General features: G+C 41.5%; 1 protein-coding gene across 13 annotated transcripts in view; it reads left to right on the top strand.

The window, feature by feature from the left end:
• The window catches only part of STARD13 (StAR related lipid transfer domain containing 13), a 367,001-nt gene extending 351,114 nt beyond the window's left edge, over positions 1–15,887 (top strand). For 12 of the 13 annotated variants that reach the window (XM_054701404.1, XM_054701408.1, XM_054701403.1 and 9 more), the window contains 7 exons: positions 1,023–1,221; positions 6,615–6,825; positions 7,437–7,551; positions 8,460–8,681; positions 9,281–9,498; positions 12,584–12,760; positions 13,433–15,887. In XM_054701404.1, coding sequence (XP_054557379.1) covers positions 1,023–1,221; positions 6,615–6,825; positions 7,437–7,551; positions 8,460–8,681; positions 9,281–9,498; positions 12,584–12,760; positions 13,433–13,550 — 1,260 coding nt within the window. In that variant the 3' untranslated portion in view covers positions 13,551–15,887. Of the gene's footprint in view, positions 1–1,022; positions 1,236–6,614; positions 6,826–7,436; positions 7,552–8,459; positions 8,682–9,280; positions 9,499–12,583; positions 12,761–13,432 lie in introns of those variants that run through there. The other variant, XM_037527153.2, reaches the window with a different exon arrangement.
• The last annotated feature ends 5,120 nt before the right edge of the window (positions 15,888–21,007 follow it).

Genomic DNA, 21,007 nt, shown 5'->3' with positions numbered 1-21,007 from the left:
CGGAAGTACTAATTCACTATAAGCCAGGGCTCCCAGTAAAGTTTGTTTCATTTTGGAGTAGAGGCAAGTTTGAGTCGGGAGAGCTTCTAGAGGTAGCCTAGTGTAGGAGCTGCCAACCGTTGCAGCAATCTCCATTCTTGCAGGACTCTGGTCTGCTCCCACCTGAATCCCACCCTCCTTAAATGAGGAGCAATATCTCCTTGGTGCCTGTTGCTCCAGTTATTTGTCAAGTAGACGAGCAGTCTACATCCTAGGGAGAAAAAAAAGCATTAGATAGTGTCTCGAAGTCTGAAGAAGAGTCATGCAGAATCACTCTCCCCACAGCCATAGCTTCTACACAGAGTAATTAACTAGACAGAAATGTCAGTGCCAAGCATAATATGAGAAACATACATAGGGAACATTATCAGGATCCAAAGAAGGAAATGCAAATAAGACACTTAAATAAAAATATGTGTTTATGTTATTATTTGTGTCATGAGTGTGTATTCCCTATAAACCACTCCTTCAGAGGGGCACTGCATATGGAGGTTTATGAGGGGTGAACCAAACCTTCCATCACTGAACTTTATCCAAAATCCCGCACTAAGGTGTAAACACTGGAAGGCTGGAATTGTGTCTCTTCTGCTCACTAATGACTCCTGGCAACTATAAGTGTGCCCGATTTATAGTGGGTATTTGCCACAGTTTGGCAGATAAATGCGTAAACTCTACTACTGTGTCAGAAGATTTTACAGGTTATAAAGCACAGGCACATATATTTTTTCATTTAGCCTCCACAAGAGCCCTAAAAGATGGAATGTCATTCTTATTTCCATTTTATAGAAAAGTCAGTGTTCAGCTACTGCCCAAAACAACTTACAGTGTTCAGCTATTGCCCAAAGTAATTTACAATTGTATGCAGTTCCAGCTCATCCGGTCCAAGTCCTGTGCCTTCTCTTTACTTCCAAGGTGTTTGCGTTAGGAAGAAGCTGTCTGATGCCAAAGTACCCTCACTAACAAGCTCCTGTGACTTATTTCAGGTGGGTCTTTTTCGCAAATCGGGTGTGAAATCTCGCATCCATGCCTTACGTCAAATGAACGAGAACTTCCCTGAGAACGTCAACTATGAAGACCAATCTGCTTATGACGTAGCAGATATGGTGAAACAGTTCTTCCGGGACCTCCCTGAGCCTCTTTTCACCAACAAACTTAGTGAGACCTTCCTCCACATCTATCAGTGTAAGTGGCAATAATGCAAATCAATGTTATCATGTGTACCACCCCCCCAAAAAAAAAAGAAAAAAATATTATTGATTTTTAATTGTACAAGTAATACACGAATGCAAAAAGAAGTCTATCAGGGCCTCCCCAGTGGCGCAGCAGTTGAGCGCTGGGTTGCGAAGCTGCCCTCAGCCTCTGCAGCGCCAGTTGGATCCCCGGCCAGTGGAGGAGGGTCCCACATGGCGCGCAGACCTCTCCTGCCACCCGCTGCTCCCCTCAGTGTGTATTTCGGTCCATCTGCCTGCCCTGCTCCCTGCTCTGGCTCTGGTGAATTCTCTCACCCTCCCGCGCTTCTGACTGTACCCAGTGCTTGTATAAATAAATAAATAAATATTTTTTTTAAATTAAAAAAAACCCATATACTTTTAAAAAAAAGGTCTATCAAACTTAAAATTCTTCTTGAATCCTGCTGGGGGAGGTGAGAAGAGGTATTACAGTAAGGAGGGTTAAAAGAAAAGTTATAATAATTCTTTGCTTCTCTCTAGAAGTAAACTTTTGCACACTTTGATATATTAGGCATTTGAAAATATCTTTGACATTAAAATCTTCCTTCTCAATAGGATTTTGGTAATATCTAAAGCTAGTTTTCAACATACTTTTAATAAAAATGAGAAGAGGACACAATAGAATATTTGGGATGTAGGTGTTTTTTAACTTTGTTAATTTTTTAACACATTTCCTTGGGATATGTGAAATTTGAAATGTTGATTCAAATGTGTGAAAATGACATGTATTTTAATGCAGTGTGTTTTAATTGGTGAAAAGTAAGCAAACCAAATCAAGTTTAAGCTTAATTCAACTCATTTATTTTCTTTGAAATTTGTGAAGCATTATGAAGGTGATATTTCTCCACAAAGTTCCTAATTGAAATAATCACTGAAAAGTAACAATTATTCATGAAAAAGCATATGTTGCTAAAGGTAGTTACAAAGGTTAAGAGCTATTAAAATTATGGAGAGATATCATAAACACATAACTTTCCTAGATTTAGTATATTTATGTTTATAAATTCTTTTGATGGTCCAAGTCCCAGTCTTTAAAAAAAAAATTGTCCTGTGAAATTTGAGCTTTCAACAAAATCTGCTTGAAATGGCCCTTGACCTGGAATTGATCCAAATTGAACAACCCTGCTATAAAGAATTCTATATGTTTAAGAATCCCCCATATTGCAACTTCAAAAAGGATTATTATAAGTACCACCTATAAAAATAGTATAAAGTGGCAACCCACTAAACAAATGTTATATTGTCAAAGTAAATAAATTAAGTAATTTTTTTAAGATTTATTTATTTATGCATACAAGAACTGGGGTGTAGGCCAGAGGTGTGAAGGGTGAGAGGATTCACCAGAGACAGTGTGGGGAGCAGAACAAGTGGATCTATTGAAATACACTGCTGAGGGGAGCAGCGGGCAAGACAGGAGAGGTTTGCCACGCCCTGTGGGTTAGTTCCCTGGCCAGCCGGGGATCAAACTCGCGCTTCAGTGGCTGACGATAGCTTGATAACACCTTGTCTTTAACCCCTGAACACTGGGGAGGCCCCAGATTAAGTTAAATTAATGATACATGTTGCTACAGCCCAAACTCAGAGAGTCCATGACATTTTTCCTACATTTTTCTATTAAGTCGCCCTTCAGATTTGAAAGTAATATCATCTGAGTCTTTACATCAGTTCTTGGGTTATGGTTGACACTAATCTAAGGGTAAAACCAGATTATTTCCAAGAGGCAAATGCCTGTGGCTCTTTCTGAGATTCAGGAGCAAGAATTCAGTCATAGCAGGTTTATTTTAACTGAACAAACATTTCCAGAGTTCAGTTTATGTGCAGTACATGGTGCTTAGCCACTGCAGAGCATGCGCCTGGCCAAGACTTACTCTTTGCTCTTAAGGATCTTACAACTGAAGGACACAAGATGTGTACATAAATAACTGCGATACAGCAAGATGAAGTTCCGTGATAAGGTTACAAAGAAAGCTTCAAGTAAGGAGGTTGACATGAGGAATTGGGACGTGGTGAGAAAATGACGACTGACAGTTGTGTTATGTGAAGCAAAGTGCAGGAGTATGTGTCTGGAGATTACAGACTATTCATCTGGTTTGAATGAATGAAACTGTACTGCACAATACCAAAAGACTGAAAAATTCAACAAGAGCCATATCAAGGAAGGGTATTGAATATTAAGGCAGAGTTTATACTTGATTTATTAAGCATTAGGGAATCTTGGGTGTTGAGAAGCTTACCGGTTACGATTTTCCTAGCTATAAAGACAAAACAAAAAAATTCAATAAACAGTTGTTTGAACAATACGGACATTATATGATCACACGTGACAAGAACTCTGGAATTAATTCCAGAGCAGGTTAATTCCATAGCTCAGTGATGCCAGGACTGAAATCAGCCTCTTTTCGCCTCTCCTAAGGTCACAATATGATTGTAACAACTTGTAATGTCTTTCCAAAATAACATTCAAAGGCAAAAGCAGAGTAGAAGGTCTTCTCTCTAGGCATATGTCTCTTTCAATGGGAGATCAATTTGCAGAAGCTTGTAGCATTTTTCTTGGTCTGATAGGTGAGTCATTTAAATATTCTCCCCTAAACCAATCATTGGGAAAAGGAATGGGGTTACATGATTTGGGCCAACATGGCTATCCACTGAATCTGAGGGCAGCATCTAGTTTCTCTGAACCCACACCTGGACAGAACATGTGTTTCCTTATGGAATAAGAGGGGAGAATGGCTGTGAGTAGGCAGCCAAACCTGTGGCTACCACAAAGGTAAATGTCCACCAGAACTTCTTTTTTGACCATTAATCTGGAAATAGTGGAGTAGTGCCAGACTGGACAGGAATGGAGAGTTCAGGAACTAACACAGTAACTGAAGCTTTGGGTTGCCTCAGTGACTCTCAAGCAGTGAGGCTGGAAATACGACATTCTAGAGTCAAAGTTTCCCAACTACTCCTGGGGAAGAGTGGGATAGTTCTTCCTCCCATTTTCCAGAAAAATTCTAATTTTAGCTGTATTCCATCTTGGACTATCATCAAATGCTTAATTAGAACAGAGAGTAGAATGGATAAAGAAAATATTTGAAACTCTCACTGGTCTACAGAGGGAAAAGTTGCAGCAATAAAAAATAACCCTATGGTTGCAATGCATAACCCTATAGTTGGGAAATGTGGAAGTAAAAAGGGGACAGGGATTGATTTGGGGAAGCAGGGAAGACAGAGGTGTTCAGAACCAACTGGATGTTGAGTTTGAGGTGCCCACAGTCACCCAAGGGTTACAAAATATCAGTACTTAGAAATACAGATCTAAAACAGTTTCCTGAAAGCCAAGAAAAAAGCAGGCACCGCAAGGGTGTCATGTAGTAACAGAAAGGTCAAAGACAAGAGGATCCAAAATGAATGCTGAATTTAGGGATCAATCACTGACATTCAAACAGGTTTTGTAGAAAATGATGGACAGAAGATATTTTCTGAGGGATAATGGAACAAGTGAGGAGGAGGTTGAGACAAGATGAAGCAATGACAGATAACTTGTTGTAAAAGTTGACATGGAAGAGAAGGCTGGAAATCTAAAATTAAACAATATGCACATTAGAAATCCTACCTAAAGCAGCGTATTTCTTTTTTTAAGATTTATTTATTTATGCGTACAAGAACTGGGGTACAGGCCAGAGGTGTGGGAGGTGAGAGCAGGAAATAGAACAGGCAGATTATGAAATACACTGCTGAGGGGAGCAGTGGGCAAGACAGAAGAAGTCTGTAATGTAGCATATTTCAAAGCAGTCCAGTGGCACCAGCTGAATTTATATCCCCTCTCATAAAACTTGAATTCATTAATATTATCTGATTCTTTTTCAACACCAGCAAGACAAAAGGAACATGTTTTGCTATAATTTGAACAAAGGCTCTTCTCTACCAAACCCAGATCTATCTTGTGTCAGGATGGGGATGGATTTCAGAACCCTGAATACATACCTGGTGAGGACTTTCCAGAAATTGGGACTTGCTGGCTGACTGAGACCAGGAGTGCACAGCCCTGGGAGGCGCTATAATGAACAGGGGCTGGAGAGCCTGGACTGCCCTGGCTGTCCAGGATCTGAGCAGACGGTCACACTGAAGCCCATCTGCACAGCAGGCTCCAAATTTCTCTTGTCTTGCACCCCTACTAATGGCAAATATCTAAGCATGTACATTTATTTTTAATAATACAATTGTACTCTGTGCCCATCATAAAATACACCCAAATGGTATTTTTAAAGGATGAAAGAAAACCTAAATTCCTTTGGAAATTCTAATATTTTCTTCGCACACCTCAAGGATTATCACGAGCTCATTTTCTCACCTCTTTGGAGCACAGACACCCGACAGCAAAAACTTGCTTTAGAACATGGTATTTTAAGAAATCTGACAGTTAGCCAAAGTGAGCTTCTGACTGTGTCTTTCAGAGTGAGAGGAGTGAGTCAAGACTACAAGTCTACAAGTTCACGAACAAAGTTCAAATGTAGCACCTAGCATCCACTTGCTGTGATTTTTAGTTTACTTCACATTGTGGGGCCAATTCCCTTTAAAGCCCACGTGACCAGTGCTAGCCTGAAGGGGGATGGCCCTTAGAGGGGCTATATATGCCCCTTACTTAGGTAACTCTGTTCTTCTTTTTTGCCAAGTGCAACCCAGTCTCTGTAGCTCAAGATTATGGAACAGCTAGCTCTGGGTCTACGTATGAAGTTAATAGTGTTCCTCCTCTGAACCAGCCCTACGTGACCTACAGGAAAGAGAAGACATGGCAGGCTGACCCTCCTAGAACATATCCTCTAGGAGTCAGTCTGGAGGGTCCGTCAGTTGGTTCCCACCCTCATGGTTAACTGTGCCAAGCTAGTGTCATGGCTCGGCAGCTCCATGAGAAGGGTATGGCAAGGCTTCCATCTGCTCACAAAGTGGTTTCCAAACCAGTCTCATATGGTCCCGAGCACTTCACCAGCTGTGTGGTGGGAGGACAGGTAAGAGGGAAACCAGGTTGGTGGACCCCCAGCCCATCGCCAGCTTCCACAAGAACAGAAGCAGTCTAAAAACAGATGAGCAGGTGGACTAGCTCTTGGAAAGCGTTCCTTTCCAAGTCCTACCTTATTGTTGAGACTGGTTTCTGGAGTTACATGGCTGGGTTTTGTTTCAGTGCTGTCTCTTCCCAGCCAGAGGCCTAATGGTGACTTACCTCTTTGTGCTGTTAGTTGTCGTCACCACTAGGATGGCTCTGAGTGTGTCTTCACCTCAGGAAGATGAGGCTTTGCTCACTCCCACCCAGCTAGCTCCTTCTGGGCCTGTTCTTTTAATTACCTGGCACCTGCTTTTCCACAGATGTCCCCAAAGAGCAGCGGCTGCAGGCCGTGCAGGCCGCCATCCTGCTGCTAGCTGATGAAAGCAGGGAAGTTCTGCAGACACTGCTATGCTTCCTCCACGACGTGGTCAACTTGGTAGAGGAGAATCAGATGACACCCATGAACCTGGCTGTATGTCTGGCCCCCTCCCTCTTTCATCTTAATTTATTGAAGAAAGAAAGCTCCCCCAGGTGGGTTTGTCTTGGCAACACCAGTAATCCTAAACCAAATATTCTCCTACAGTTCATTAAAAAAAAAATAAGTCTCAATTTATTTCAGGTTGAGAATTTGTCCACACTTAATTTCTAATCAGAAAATATTTTGAGGCAGCCTAATTTGTGTGACTCAGATTCATAGAATTATCAAAGTGGCATTGGAGAATATCTTTGTGATCCCAAAAACCTTAGGAGATTTGTTTTGTTTTGTGTGTGAGTAGGAGGGAGGGAGGGAATGAAAAAGTGCACAAAATAGTACTTTACAATCTGTAATATAAAAAGGCTATATTTAAGGTCCAGGCATAGAAACTTGCAGTGAAGTGGTTTCAAACTTTGGAAAAATAGATTAATTCTCCCCCAACAGTCTTTCCTGTCCTTGTATTTTTCTAAGGTTTCTCATTATGAACTGTCAGGCTGAGTCTGATTTGGATATCTAAGATATGTGCTCATTATTTTTATTTGGAAATGAGGAAGTCTGGGATCTGGATAGCATCTGGGGAAGAACAGAAAACAAAAAGAATGAGATCTGTATTGTGAAAAGCTCTTTGGTTTGAGAATCTACTTAGGACTCTGCTCTTCAATTATAGAGTCATACAGAAGAAATATGCCACAGGGAAGCCAGATCAAAAGGACCTCAATGAGAATCTGGCTGCTGCTCAGGGGCTGGCCCACATGATCATAGAATGCGACAGACTTTTTGAGGTGAGTGAAAGACTCCAACCGCCTTCCTTATAGCTCTTGGAACTAGATGAGACACTTGGAATGGTAGCTACACGTATAGCTTATATGTGTTCGTGCCTGATTTTATGATGACAGTAGTACACTCTATAGCTCTGCTGTTCGTTTCCAAGAAATATGAGGCACTGGCTGTATAATTGAGGCTTTGACAGTGAAAGATACTTGGGGTCACCATGATGATGATTTTCATGAAAACAGTTGCATCACCTTTAGCTGCCAGGTTCAAGACCAGCCAGCTAATTATGTTATATTTGATTTTGCCTAGGGGACTTGATTAAGTTCATCGTGTGTGTGTGTGTGTGTGTGTGTGTGTGTGTGTGTGTGTGTGTGACAGAGAGAGAGAGAGAGAGAGAGAGAGAGAGAGACTGAGCAATCCCTGTTACTAAGAGTCAATGACAGTTTATGAATACAGCCACTGATATGTTAAAAAAAGTAAGTGAACTAGACTTTTGGCATACATTTTGTGGTAACATTAGCATTTGTAAGTGGGAAAGGCATGCTAAAAAGGTAAAGTTATTCCTAAAGTCTTATGTGATGTTTCCCTTAATAGGTCTCTGTGCTTTACATTTCCTGAGCCCAGGTTTTGCCAAACTGAATAAAAACATTAAAAGGAAAATGGAAAGACTGAATAGGAAGTCATCGAATTGTTCTGAATAATAAATACAGCCTCAGAAACAGTTTTGTTTCCTGACTTTAGGAAGCCCCCGCCCCCACCCCAGCGTTGTCTGTGTCCTTAGAAAAACATCTCTTTCCCCATGGCTCGAGCCTGTTGCCCACATTATGATAGTTTAGTAAAACTGTTTTGCCCTCTCTTGCAGTCTCAGCCTCTCTTTAGCTCAGTTTGTTGTTCTTTCTTGCATCCATTGGTGCAGGTCCCACTGGAGATGGTAGCCCAGTCTCACAGCTCTTATTTGGAGGCTGAGGTCCACACTCCCACTCTGGATGAGCTGGGGACCCAGATGGAGGAGAGCGGGGCGACTTTCCACACTTACCTGGAACAGCTCGTCCAGGGCCTCCAGAAGGAAGCCAAGGAGAAGTTCAAAGGATGGGTCACGTGTTCCAGCACAGACAATACAGACCTTGCTTTCAAAAAGGTACTGTCAAGGGTTAGAAAAAATCACCCCCCCAAAGAGTCGCCTCTAACAACCAGGGTTTTGTTTTACTTTTGAAATGCCTGCCCTAAGCCTCAAAATCCCCTCCCCCAAGTGAAATAAAGAAAATAGCTACCCTGGCTTGGTGCAAAGTGAACAGTACCCACTAAGGCGTGGGTACTGTTCAAACAATCCTATTGCATATAATCAGACTGTGGAATGACACCACTGCATCCCACTCCTGTCTCTCTGTCCCTTGGCTGTGTGACTTTGGGCAAGTCACATGCCTCTCTGTGCCTCAGTTTTCCCATTTGTATAATGGACATCATATAGCACAACTGTCAGAAGATGGCTATTTAAAAGTCAAATGAGTTAGAACAGAGGCTGGCACACAATAAGCACCCTCTCTGTTGATGGTTATTATTTTTATTACCCTTACTATATTTTTAAGCTTAAAGATGAACATTTTAAAATTTTAAACCTGAGGTATACAGAGTCATTCAAGTTACATAATCAGTGATGTTTTCTGACCACCTGTTAAAGTGTGGTAGGTTATTATTAAACCAGTTGACCTCCTCAGCTTTTGATGGTGTCTTTCCAAGGTGGGAGACAGAAATCCACTGAAGCTGTGGAAGGCTTCTGTGGAAGTAGAAGCGCCCCCCTCGGTGGTTTTGAATCGTGTGCTGAGAGAGCGCCACCTCTGGGATGAGGATTTTGTGCAGTGGAAGCTTGTGGAATCTCTGGACAAGCAAACAGAGATCTATCAGTATGTGCTGAACAGCATGGCCCCCCATCCTTCCAGAGACTTCGTGGTTCTCAGGTAAGCCTGACTCTGGGGTTTAACATATTCTTTCCAAGACAGGATAATAAAAGCTGGCCTCCCTGGTTAAGCACAGCACTATGAAGCTATCCACAACCTCTTCAACATAAGTTCAATCCCCAGCCGGCCAGGGAGCTACCCACATGGCGCAGCAGACCTCTCCTGTCTTGCCCACTGCTCCCCTCAGCAGTGTTTTCAGTCAATCTGCCTGTTCTGCTCCCTACTCTGTCTCTGGTGAATCCTCTCACCCTCCTGCACCTCTGGCCTGTACCCTAGTTCTTGTATACATAAATAAATAAATCTTTAAAATAAATAAAAGCTGTAGACCTGAGCATCTCCAAGAGTACCAGCACCACCTAAAATCAGCTCCCGCTGGGAACACAAAGTCAGTGCTCATTTCCCTCAGCGAAACCTGACATTACTGTATTTATGTCCATTTTCCAGCCTCTTTCCCCCAATTTGCAGCTCTGCTGGGCTCTCTTATGGCCCTGTGCATTATGGAACATATGGTTTATTAGGTCATAAATTTGGTTCCTTTCCTCAGAACACAGTCCCAGGAATAGCTGCTGTTTGTCCAGTGCACTTTCTGCCAAATTATACAAATTGAATGTGACTGGTTTTTCTCTGATTGTGCCTTTCTCCTCCCCTATGCCCAAAGCAAGTCTTAAGTTTTTTCACTCTCAAAATTGCAATGTATATAATTTCAAAACTTATCTTAAAATTTCATATACTCATAACTTGTTACCATGCATGGAAACCTTGGCTTTGCTAAGACAATTGAATGTTCAGTCAGATTCCAGGGCCTGACAAGCCTGCTAGTCTTGTATCTACTGCTAAAATATCACCTAGGATAGAGTTATGAGTTGAGTTCCAGACCCCTGACCTCTGTGTTTGGAATGCAATGTTCCACCAATGATCGCAAGTTTGCATCAGTGAACTGGGCACATAGGTTGATGAGTCAGGATTGAAACAGAAAGAATAGCCATTGAGGATACTGAGAAATCCAAATGGAATATAATTAAATCAATATATCTGTGTTTATGGATAATAACATACTTGTTTCTCATGCTTTGGCTTTATAAAAGGAATTACTAGTGAAATTCCCAGTTGTATACTTTAAATAATTTCTTATGAGATTAATCTAAACTAAAGGTTACTTTTCTCTTCAGCTCTTTAGGCCTTTGGCCTAGGAACCTTGAATTTTAAGGATCAGTTTTCCTTAAATGTATGTGTTTATTTGGCAGCTTCAGGAAGCCAGTGGAGAATGTGGCAGTTATAAGGGTGACCTGTTACAACAGTTATTGGGACACTAGTCATCTCATGGAAGTTAAACTTCACAGCTCCACTGTTGCAAGCAGAAAATTTAATAATTCTTCCAAGATGGCAGCCAGGGGGATAGAACTATAACCCAGCATGCCTCTTCCCTTCTTGTAGAGAAAGCTGAGGGCTGGAATGCATGAATGGAAGTGCGTGCATGGAACCTCCCTCCTTCCATCCATCCAGCAACCCCACTAGCCTACTACTTCTTCGGATATAATTCCATCATACGTTGTGCCAGGGACTATTGGAGGCTCTGGGTGTACTTCAGTGAACACAACAGACCACAGTCATTGCTCTCTTGGGGTCTCTACGTTATTTGGGAGAGTTGATAAATGGTAGATAAGAGGGATAAGCTTGCTTATCCACTTAGGACAAGATAGGGGGATAGTGAAGATTAGGACAGGACAGAGGAACGCAGCATTGGTATCTGATCCAAGAATTGAAGAAGGTGGGTGGACCATGATTTTCTAAGGGGGACGAACTCAGCACTCAAGAGGATTTACAATGAACCAAACATGGTTCCTGTATTAGGAATTCCTTGTGGTTATTATGCAAGAAGGAAGAAAGTGATGAATATAATAAGGAAGTCCCAGGACTGAGGTACATCCTATCTTCAGAGCATCTCCCTGTTTGGGCTTGCACATGCATGACTAGTCTCTATGGGGGTATTAGCTTGTTTACCTCTCACTGTATTCCCTTCTCCAGTACCTCGGGAGTTTCCAATGACAGTTACTAAACATTTTTCCATTTTATCCCAACAAATCTCTACAATTTTCAGTATTTATTTTTAGTCACATTGTCATACATGAAAAGAGAATGGTCAGACCCATTAAAAAGTTCCTAAGTATTTCTGTAGAGCCTGTCAACTCCAAACTCTTGTTGGGTGTGTTTAATAGTTTCTCTTTAGTATGGTAGAACAGGACAGAGTTATAGATAAAATGACTAAGCACAGGAATAGGATTTTGTGACATATACAATGAAGATGATTAAATAAAACCTGTTCTGTATGATAGAAATGGGTGTTAAATGTTGTTACACAGGTGTTCCTGTGGTTCTTGACTTCCATTTACATCATTTTTCTAAGTGGTATCTCCCCCACCCCGGCTATGTTAGGGTACAAGAGGCTCGCTGTCTCCTCATACAGCCCTGTCCATTTTTGTGGAGAGCACATCGTAAGATGGCTCTTCTCTATACTTAGCTGAAATGTGCCTTTATGCCTCAGCCATCTAGAGTCACATCAACTGTATTTATTTCTCCTCAAGTTCAAGAGGCACTCAGGTATTTGCAGACAATTAGTAGGTCCATCACCTCCTCCAGGAAGCCCTCCCTATATGCCTCCTCTTGCCTTCTATATGATGCCATAGCAGTATGTGTGCATAGCACATACTTTGTGTGTCTGCTCCTTCCTAGGCTGTGTATCTTTGTGTCATTGGTGGCTCCTCAGAGCTGGGCATACCATGTGCTCAATGGATATTGGCTGAATGAGTTCAATGAGTAAATCCTAATTCCAAAATTATAAGACCATTCATTCAACAAATCACAGAAACCTCTGCAGCCTCAGTTGATGTTCCAAAGGCAGGTCTGAAAGCTGCAAAAACTCTTCTGGCCTTTGGGTCCAAGAGGTGAAACCCTTGCTTTAAACCACAGTGTATAAACTCCACACACCCTTATGGAAACCATTAGCTAGAGCAAGAATTTGAGTCCTTGGGCAGGTCTTTATTGCTCTCTTACCCTTAACTATGATGTGTGGGTTGTTTTGCTACAGGACCTGGAAAACTGATTTGCCCAAAGGAATGTGCATGCTCGTGTCCCTGTCTGTGGAGCATGAGGAAGCCCAGCTCATGGGAGGTGTGCGAGCTGCAGTGCTGGATTCTCAGTACTTAATAGAACCATGTGGTTCCGGCAAGTCAAGACTGACCCACATCTGCAGGATAGACCTGAAGTAAGTATGAACCCCAAGGATGTCAGGCATGGCTTTGCAGGCTCAGCTCGAGTAGCCCATCCTGACTTCTTATTTCACTAAGCTTTTTTCTCTTCACTGCCATTAACATGCATTAATAGGCATTTCCTCTTCCCCACCTTTCCTAAAATTCAGACATTTTCCTGCTGCCCTTCCCTTTTCTTTATTCTCAGTTTATATTTTTACTTTTCTAGAACAGTGTGAACATAACCCAGCATATAGTAGAGGCTCAGTAAATTCAAGCTCTCTTGGGTTTCCTTTAAGCCTGTGTCCTTTTGCAGTTCCCTATAGCCTTCCTCCTTTGAGAAGAAACTCACTTAAATCCCACCCCTGCATGGCATTCATGAAGCTGAGTTCTAGGTCTGGGTAGACATAAAATGTGTCGCTCAGGATATTCTAGACTCAGTCTGAGGTTTCTCGTTTTACCCTGAGGAGCTGATACCATTTTAAAGCACAAGATCAATACTGAAAAGACAGAATGAGTCCTTGGCAGCCATGGTATTTTCAAGGTACCTGGTGAATGAATGAGCTCCCCACGTTCAAGGAGGCAACCCCATGGTGGATGCAAGAGTGTGACAGCTGCCCTGTCTGCCATGACAAATTGTGATTTGGAAAAAGACTTTCCCACTTCCTTTCTGATTTTTGTCCCCACAGAGGTCACTCCCCAGAATGGTACAACAGAGGCTTTGGACATCTGTGTGCAGCGGAAGTTGCCAGGATTAGAAACTCTTTTCAGCCCCTCATTGCAGAGGGTCCAGAAACTAAAATCTGAGTTTTCCCCAGTGTGACATCAAACTCAGGGAAGAGGAAGTGAAAGCAAGCACTTATGCGAGAGATTCTGCTCATGAGAAAACAAGACAGAGAGAGAGAAAGAGAGAGAGAGAGAGACCGACCTGACATGGTTAATGCTTAAAAGTGGAAACACTGCAAAGTCCGAATGTTGCTGATGCAAGAATTTCTGAGAACTTTCCTAGCCTTCCTGGAGATGGCTGCATCCCTACTAATATAATATTTTTAAAAATCAGAACATTTATCTATATTACTTAAAATTAAATGGATTATTCCTTGTTCATTGCCTAATTTGCTATTTAAAGCCTTCTAAGAAGCGCATTCTTAACTGTAAATAAATGTATATATAGCAAATGTACATATGTGTGTATATCTCTATGTTTATATCTTTACTGTATATATGTAAAATACCGATATTATATATAACTGAATATTTTGAAAAAGAATGCTTCTGACTCAGTGAGTCCCTTCCTCACATGGTTCTCACCAAGTTGCTCTAGACCCTGTCGCCCCACTGTCCTGTTAGTTGAGCAGGATCTGCTGCTAACACCAAGATATAAAACCGCATCATCTGTCAGTCCATCACGATGTCTAACCAAAGATTAGCTAACCAAAGGAAAACAAAAGTGTGCTAACTGTTGACACTTTATTTGTGCTATTCAAAAACTGAGAGTGAATAAAGAGAATTAAAGGACGCTTACTCCTCCTTAAAGCAAAGTAGTAGGTAAGGAGCCTTTGCCAATTTTAAAGCATGATTACAGGTTGCCACCGGCCTGCCCAGTTGCTGTTTCAGTGAAATCTCAGACACCCATGGACCACTGGAGTCAGCAAGCAGGTCCCTTCGATCCCTGCTGGTTACAGATGAATATAATAGCCTTTGCATATCCATAGCCAAAGGGAGCCTCCATGTTTTAGCAAGTTTTCATAGATACATTTCATAATGTTAAGTGTCATTCTTTTTGATCAATGGCCTATTTGGTCACAGTTAATTGGCATTTTCTTAGCAATGTATTGCACGGGAGTTTAACTCTGGACACCAGACAAAGGGGAGATGATGGTCATTCAAGAGTTTTGAACCATGATAGCTTCAGGGAATTCTTATTTCGCTATGTATGATCTTCTTAAGATAAAGTTCTTTGAAGTTTTGTCATCTGAAACACAGGGTTTTAAGCTAACATAAGACCAAAGCTATGTTTTTCAATTAGCTTTAGAAAATATAAAGTTTTGTTAATTCCATGTATTTTCACTAGCCAGACTACCTATGCATTTGACCCAACCTTATTTATTATTGTATAGATTAAGCAAATTGACTCTCCTTAACTAATTGCTAATGGTCTTGCGTGTGTTTTTTTTTAATTGTAATTCAACAACTTAGAAGAAAAAATAACTTATTGTGGTTGGTTTCAGGGAGAGAGATTTTCTTTGGTAATCCAGGAAAGATGGTTATATATTAGCAACTGGTCTTAGAGGAAAAAAGAAAAACTTAAATGAGTGTTTTCCTTTTTGTGTATTGTATGCATTTATGTAATATTTTCTTTTATCAGCAATGTGCAATTCTTTTCTTGGGAGGAATAAAAATGCTGTATGTGAGTTTGGTATGGTGCAAAAAGAAAATCATACTGTTTGAATTATGACCTAGGAATTTTTTATTTCCCTGCCTACCTAAGAAGGTGGAGGCAAACCCATAATTCTCCATTTAGGAAATGCTCTGTGAGCAAAATAAATTCCCTCTTGCCATTTATCTTAAATTTAATCCTATATGCAAGGTTACTCTCATATACATAGACAAGATCTTTAGTGAAGTGTAATCTAGCTTAACACTGGTCCTGCTGCAGAGATGGGACCCTATGTATTTGGGAATGTGATCGGCACCTAAGAATGGGTGGTATCATATCACCTAGATAGGCTTCTCCAACTTCAGCGTGCGCACGAATCACCTAGAGTTACCGTGCAAATGCACACTGACTCAGGCAGTCTGAGTTGAGCCTGTGAGCCTGCATTTCTAATAGGCCTCAGAGACGTCCAGGGTGCTGGCCAAAAACCACGCTCAGAAGCAAGGACCTAGAGGACACTTGGAATAAAAAGAAATACAGTTGTATTTCTGACTCCCCTTCTCTTCAAATTACTAGACTTTTTTATTTTTATGCACATGCTAATCACATCACTGCTGCATAACAACACGATGCAACTAAAAGCAAAAGGAAAAAGATGCATCAAGCTTGTTTGTTAAATACCACAGTATTTTATTCATTGTTATCTTGCCAATGGAAATAAAATATGATATTGCATTTAAATATTGTATTTGTACCTCATGTGTATTTTTACCTCAATTGTTGGTATCAATCATCAATTGTAAATAAGTAATTGCCAAGGAAAATAAATTTATATATATTAAATATTTCCTATTTTACATACAATATGTTGATTTTTATGCTTCATCCTATCAATGGAAAACCTGTTTTATGAGGAAGATTTCTCTCCAAGATACTTTGCCGTAAGCTTAACTCCTCAGCGCTGTAAGCGGTCACAAATCTAAGAATGTTGATATCAACAGACATTCGCTAACAATCTGGGTGCCTTAACCAGTGTCCATGGTTGGAAACATTTTTAGAGTTCATAGTTCTTAAGTCTGTAAGTCATAAAAATCATTGATACTATTTTTATTAAAGATTCATGAAGTCTAGCTACATTTCATTTTCTTTGAGTAGACAAGACATTAAAATGTGATTTGGTGACTGGACTATACCTCTAGACCATGAAGAGTAACCAGAGCTGACTCTTAGCTGCTTGCCTTCATTGTTGTTGTGTTGTGCTTTGCTTCTAAAAATAACAAAGGTAAGACCTCTTTGGTGGTACAGGGGTTAAAGTCTCAGCACTACAAAGCTATCGGCAGCCACTGCAGCATGAGTTCAATCCCTGGCCAGGGAGGTGACCCACATGGTGCAGCAGACCTCTCCTGTCTCACCCACTAGTCCCCTCAGCAGTATAGTTCGGTAGCTCTGCCTGTTCTGTTCCCCACTCTGTCTCTGGTGAACCCTCTCACCCCCACACCTCTGACCTACATCCCAGCTCTTGTATGCATAAATAAATAAAATAAATCTTAAAAAAAAAAGGATAACAAAGGTAGCCCCTAATTAAGCAAGCAGGAGTTCCCAAACATGCTCAGAAATAGGCTACAAAAGTCACAGTTGCCCAAAAGATTACATGCCCCCATAAAAATTATCCAAACTTCTCTTTGCTTCTCTCCCCCATGCCTTCTCCCATTACTGGCAAGTTTTGCTTTCACAAGCAAAGACGGAGTTTCCGTTGGCCCTTACTTCTGTGTAAAAGAAGAGAAGATGTGGTCATTCTCCTGGCCACAGGCTTTGAATGTTGTCTTGGGACCCTCGGTGATAAAAATCCAAACTTGAATCTGAGGATGCATCATGAAATTCTTAGATATGAAACTGTTCTACTTTTATCTTGATATTTGTCCAAGAGTCAGTTATATGAAAACAATGTAAAGGGATAAAATACCCCAACCAAGAGGAGTGTCACACATTTACACAAAAGCAAAGTCAATGTGTGCTGACTACACAGGGAGTGGGGAAATAAAAACCTGTAGTTAGTTTGTAGTGGAGCCAAGCCATGAAATGTGAAGAACTGACGCTGTACAGAGTGTGACACACATTAGGCAGGCTGCATCCTTTGTAGATTGGTTTAAAGAGTGTTTACTTGAATCTGAGGATGCATCATGAAATTCTTAGATATGGGACTGTTCTACTTTTGTCTTGATATTTGATCAAGAGTCAGTTATATGAAAACAATGTAAAGGGATAAACTACCCCAGCCAAGAAGAGTGTCACACATTTACACAAAAGCAAAGTCAATATGAGCTGACTAGACACGGAGTGGAGAAATAAATACCTGGATTTAGTTTGTAATGGTGTCAAGCCATGAAGTGTGAACAACTGATGCTGTACAACATGTGGCACAGATTGGGTGGGCTCCATCCTTTGTAGATTGGTTTAAGGACAGTGTTTACAATCCCACCTCTAGGCCACTTAAAGGTCTCCTGACCCACATCTTCCTTGAGCACTGCCACAAATCCCCGGTAATGCTATTCCTCTGATGCATGGTTCCTGCATAAGACAGGACACAGCTCACATTACTGAAGTTGGAATAGGCAAGGGACATTTGGTGCTGATAGAAGGAAGACACAGTATGGAGCAGAAATGGTAATACATGGTTGATTTTCATTATTTGCAGTAGTGCTGTTCTTGCAGTTGCATGAACACTGAATTAGTGTTGCCTACAGGCATAGCTGACGAACAATAGCAGCCTGCCTATTTCAGAGCTTCATGACCTGCCTTTCCCATGCCTGTCCTAACGTCAAGGTTGGGCAGGTCTTTCTCCTTTAATACCACCCGATGCAGCCCGCCTTTGCCATCTCCACATGTATCAGTCATCCCACCTGCTAAAAAGCTGATTGATGACATTTTAATATGAATGAGTTTCAGAAAGAGCTACTCCAGTATAGATTTGCATAATTAAGCCTTTTATCTCTTTATTGGAAATCAGAGGCTTTGTCTGGTAAAGGGTTTTCAAGCATCAGCAGGTAGGTGGGAGCTATTTTTGGATAAGGAAGAGCCTGACATTATACTACCATGGATCAAACCTGAAAGTCAGCCTAATCCTGTTGTTCTAAGATGACAGCAAGGGTGGGCAGAAGGTTTATTCTCATTGTCCCTGCTTGCCTGGGGAGGCTGGCTCTACCTGGGCAGTAGGGTGGGAGCTTGACCTTGAATTCAGAAGGGTTCTTATTAGCAGCCTCCTCCTACCTGACCCTTCCTTCACCATCTCCCTCATCTCTCTCCCCTCCCACAGCTTCAAAAGTGTCTAAAGTTCACGTTTTTCTCTATGAGTATCCCCTAAGGCTTTGGCTTTCTAAGCCTATACAGCATTTTCTGAAGAATTTCTCAAGACAGTGTGTGGTATCCAGAGTGTCTAAATCCTGCAGTGCAGTTACATCAGCGATGTTTTTCCTCAGGGAGACCCAAGGGAATGCCCACAGCATGTGCCAGAGGGGACAAGTGGGGGGAAAGAGTCAACAGGAAGCTGGATTCCCACATACTCCAGGACAAATATTGGAAATAGGAAGTGAAAAAAAGTAAGATGGCTAGACTTGGAGGATAGTTAATGGATTTCATCGTGGTCCTTCAGTTCCTGTAGCTCTTCCAACTAAGGGGAAAACAAAAAGGAAACAGACAGAACATCCAATCCTCTTTGCACCACAGATAGAGAGTGCCGTCTTCCACTGGAATGGGCAATTTAAATTATTTGAAGAAATAAAACTATACCATTGTCTGAAAATAACTATTCTGTCTGGAAAGCAGCCCCTGAAGGTGGCAGCAGCCACCCTCTGGGAGGCCACACAGGACCACATTCCAGAACCATGTTTTTCTTCTAGAACTGCTTCAAACAGACTGATTGATGCCAAGAAACTTGGGAGTGACAAAGGAGAGCAAGTGTCTTCCTGGTTTTCTGTGAGTTTGCAGTGGGCCCAACATACACCCTGTGGGATGAGCGTGCTATATAAAACACATCGGCCACTCAGTGAAGACATCAAACCAGTGCAGGCACATTTCAACAAAAACACAACAGTTGTTTGGTTGTATTGCTCATTTTTCAGAAGGCTATGTGGCTGTCCTAATGCTCCCCCTAAATCTCAAAATTCGTATTTTTAAAAAACCACACGCCCCATAATCCTGATGACCAGAAAGCTGTTCAGGGCTCAGATTATGACAATGCAGGTTTCAAGAGGGATTCTTTTACATGAAATGAAGGGATTTGAAGCAATTGTACAAGCAGCGACAGCTGTTGCTTTATGCAACTGAATGAGAACAAGAGGGGCTGTATTTCTCTGAGGAGACAGAAGAACACTTTGCAATTTTTGTTTAAGGATTTAGGAGTGTAAAATCAACAGCTCCTTGTGTTCTCACATTCCAGCAGCAAGATGCTATGCAGAAACAGGAAATAGATTCCTCGAGGTGATGTTGGGAGCAATAAAAATTAGGAAGGGAATGTCTCAGAGGCTGTAAGGCCTGTAAGAGAGGTTAAGGCCACTAAACAGGGACAAGAAGATTGAGGCCAAAGGGACACAGGACTGAAGGGTACTTGTGCCCTGCTGTGCAATAAGAAAATCCGACCAGGCAGCCAGCAAGCATGGCAATTCACCAGAACATTTTAATGTCTAAAGCAGGGGAACCACAATGAGCCAGAACTTTAGACCCAGAAGTTTAAACATCAGGGGAACTTTCTGATGACGTATATGCTATGTGCACTTTTATCTTCGTGCCTCAAATCATCAACCAACTGTACATATGATAAACTCCACATTAAAGAAAAAGTGAGAAGATAGCAACAACACGGCATGCATTGAGATCTTGGGATCTCCACACACTCACACATATGTATATGTGATTTAACTGTCAATCCTCACATCACCACTATAAAATAAACACAAGTATTTCTACTTTTTAGGAGAGTAAATTGAGGCACAGAATGGACAAGTGACTTTCCTAAAATCAACCAGCCAGGACTGAAATTCAGGCAATCTGATCTTTAATCTGGTGCTTCCCTCCCCGAATGAGAAGCGGGTTGGGGGGGCGGGAGGGGTATTGCTATGCTTGATGATAAAATAAATGAGCCAACATGGAAGTTAGGGAACTATTCTGGCTGTGAAAAGACCAACGGCAGGAACTAGCTGAGTAGATCTTCTAAATAGTGACATTTTGAATATAATTGCAGAGACCCATAATGAAAAAGACACAAATGACAGTGAGACTATTGGGCCAGCTCTCTGGTGAGGCGTGGTTTCTACATGGCAATTGGTACATTAGGGAGGCTCAGTCTCCTCTCCTCCAGACAGGAAGCTTCTGTCCAATCCTTCACAGCATTTGCTAGGGGAGGGGAGTGCTAATGTGATTCAGCAAGATCCGTGACATGGTTTGGATATGGTCAGAGCATTGCCAGAGGGTGCACATCGTGAGTACTGGCTCCTCAGAGCTCGCAGCTGGGCCAGTGACTTATGCAGATGGTTCCCACCCCCATCCCTTGTCATGCCTGGACACGCTAGTCCTCAGACTTAGGTTCAGAGGTAAGTGGTAGCCCACACTTTATACTACAGTTCTCAGATGTTTGCACAGCTGTTAATAAAAATGTTTTTTGTTTCTCTTCTGTTATTTTTCCTGTGTGCAGAGAACCTTCAGAGCTTGATGAGAGTGATTGATAAGAGATGATCAAGATTTCCCTGCTCCTGGCAATAATAACATCTAATGGCATTATAATTATACCTTATTTCTGGGAAATGGGACAAAAAAAAAAACCCTCAAAAGCAGATTCAAAAAAAATGGACATAATCCCTAAGAGCAGTGTCAAGAAGGCTGAAATCCAGAAAGT

This window comes from Talpa occidentalis, unplaced genomic scaffold (genome assembly GCF_014898055.3).
Source record: "Talpa occidentalis isolate TD23 unplaced genomic scaffold, MPIMG_talOcc4v2.1 talOcc4.5, whole genome shotgun sequence".
NCBI lineage: Eukaryota > Metazoa > Chordata > Mammalia > Eulipotyphla > Talpidae > Talpa > Talpa occidentalis.
The sequence above is the reverse complement of the archived record's forward strand: the minus strand, read 5'-3'. Positions and strand labels throughout refer to the sequence as shown.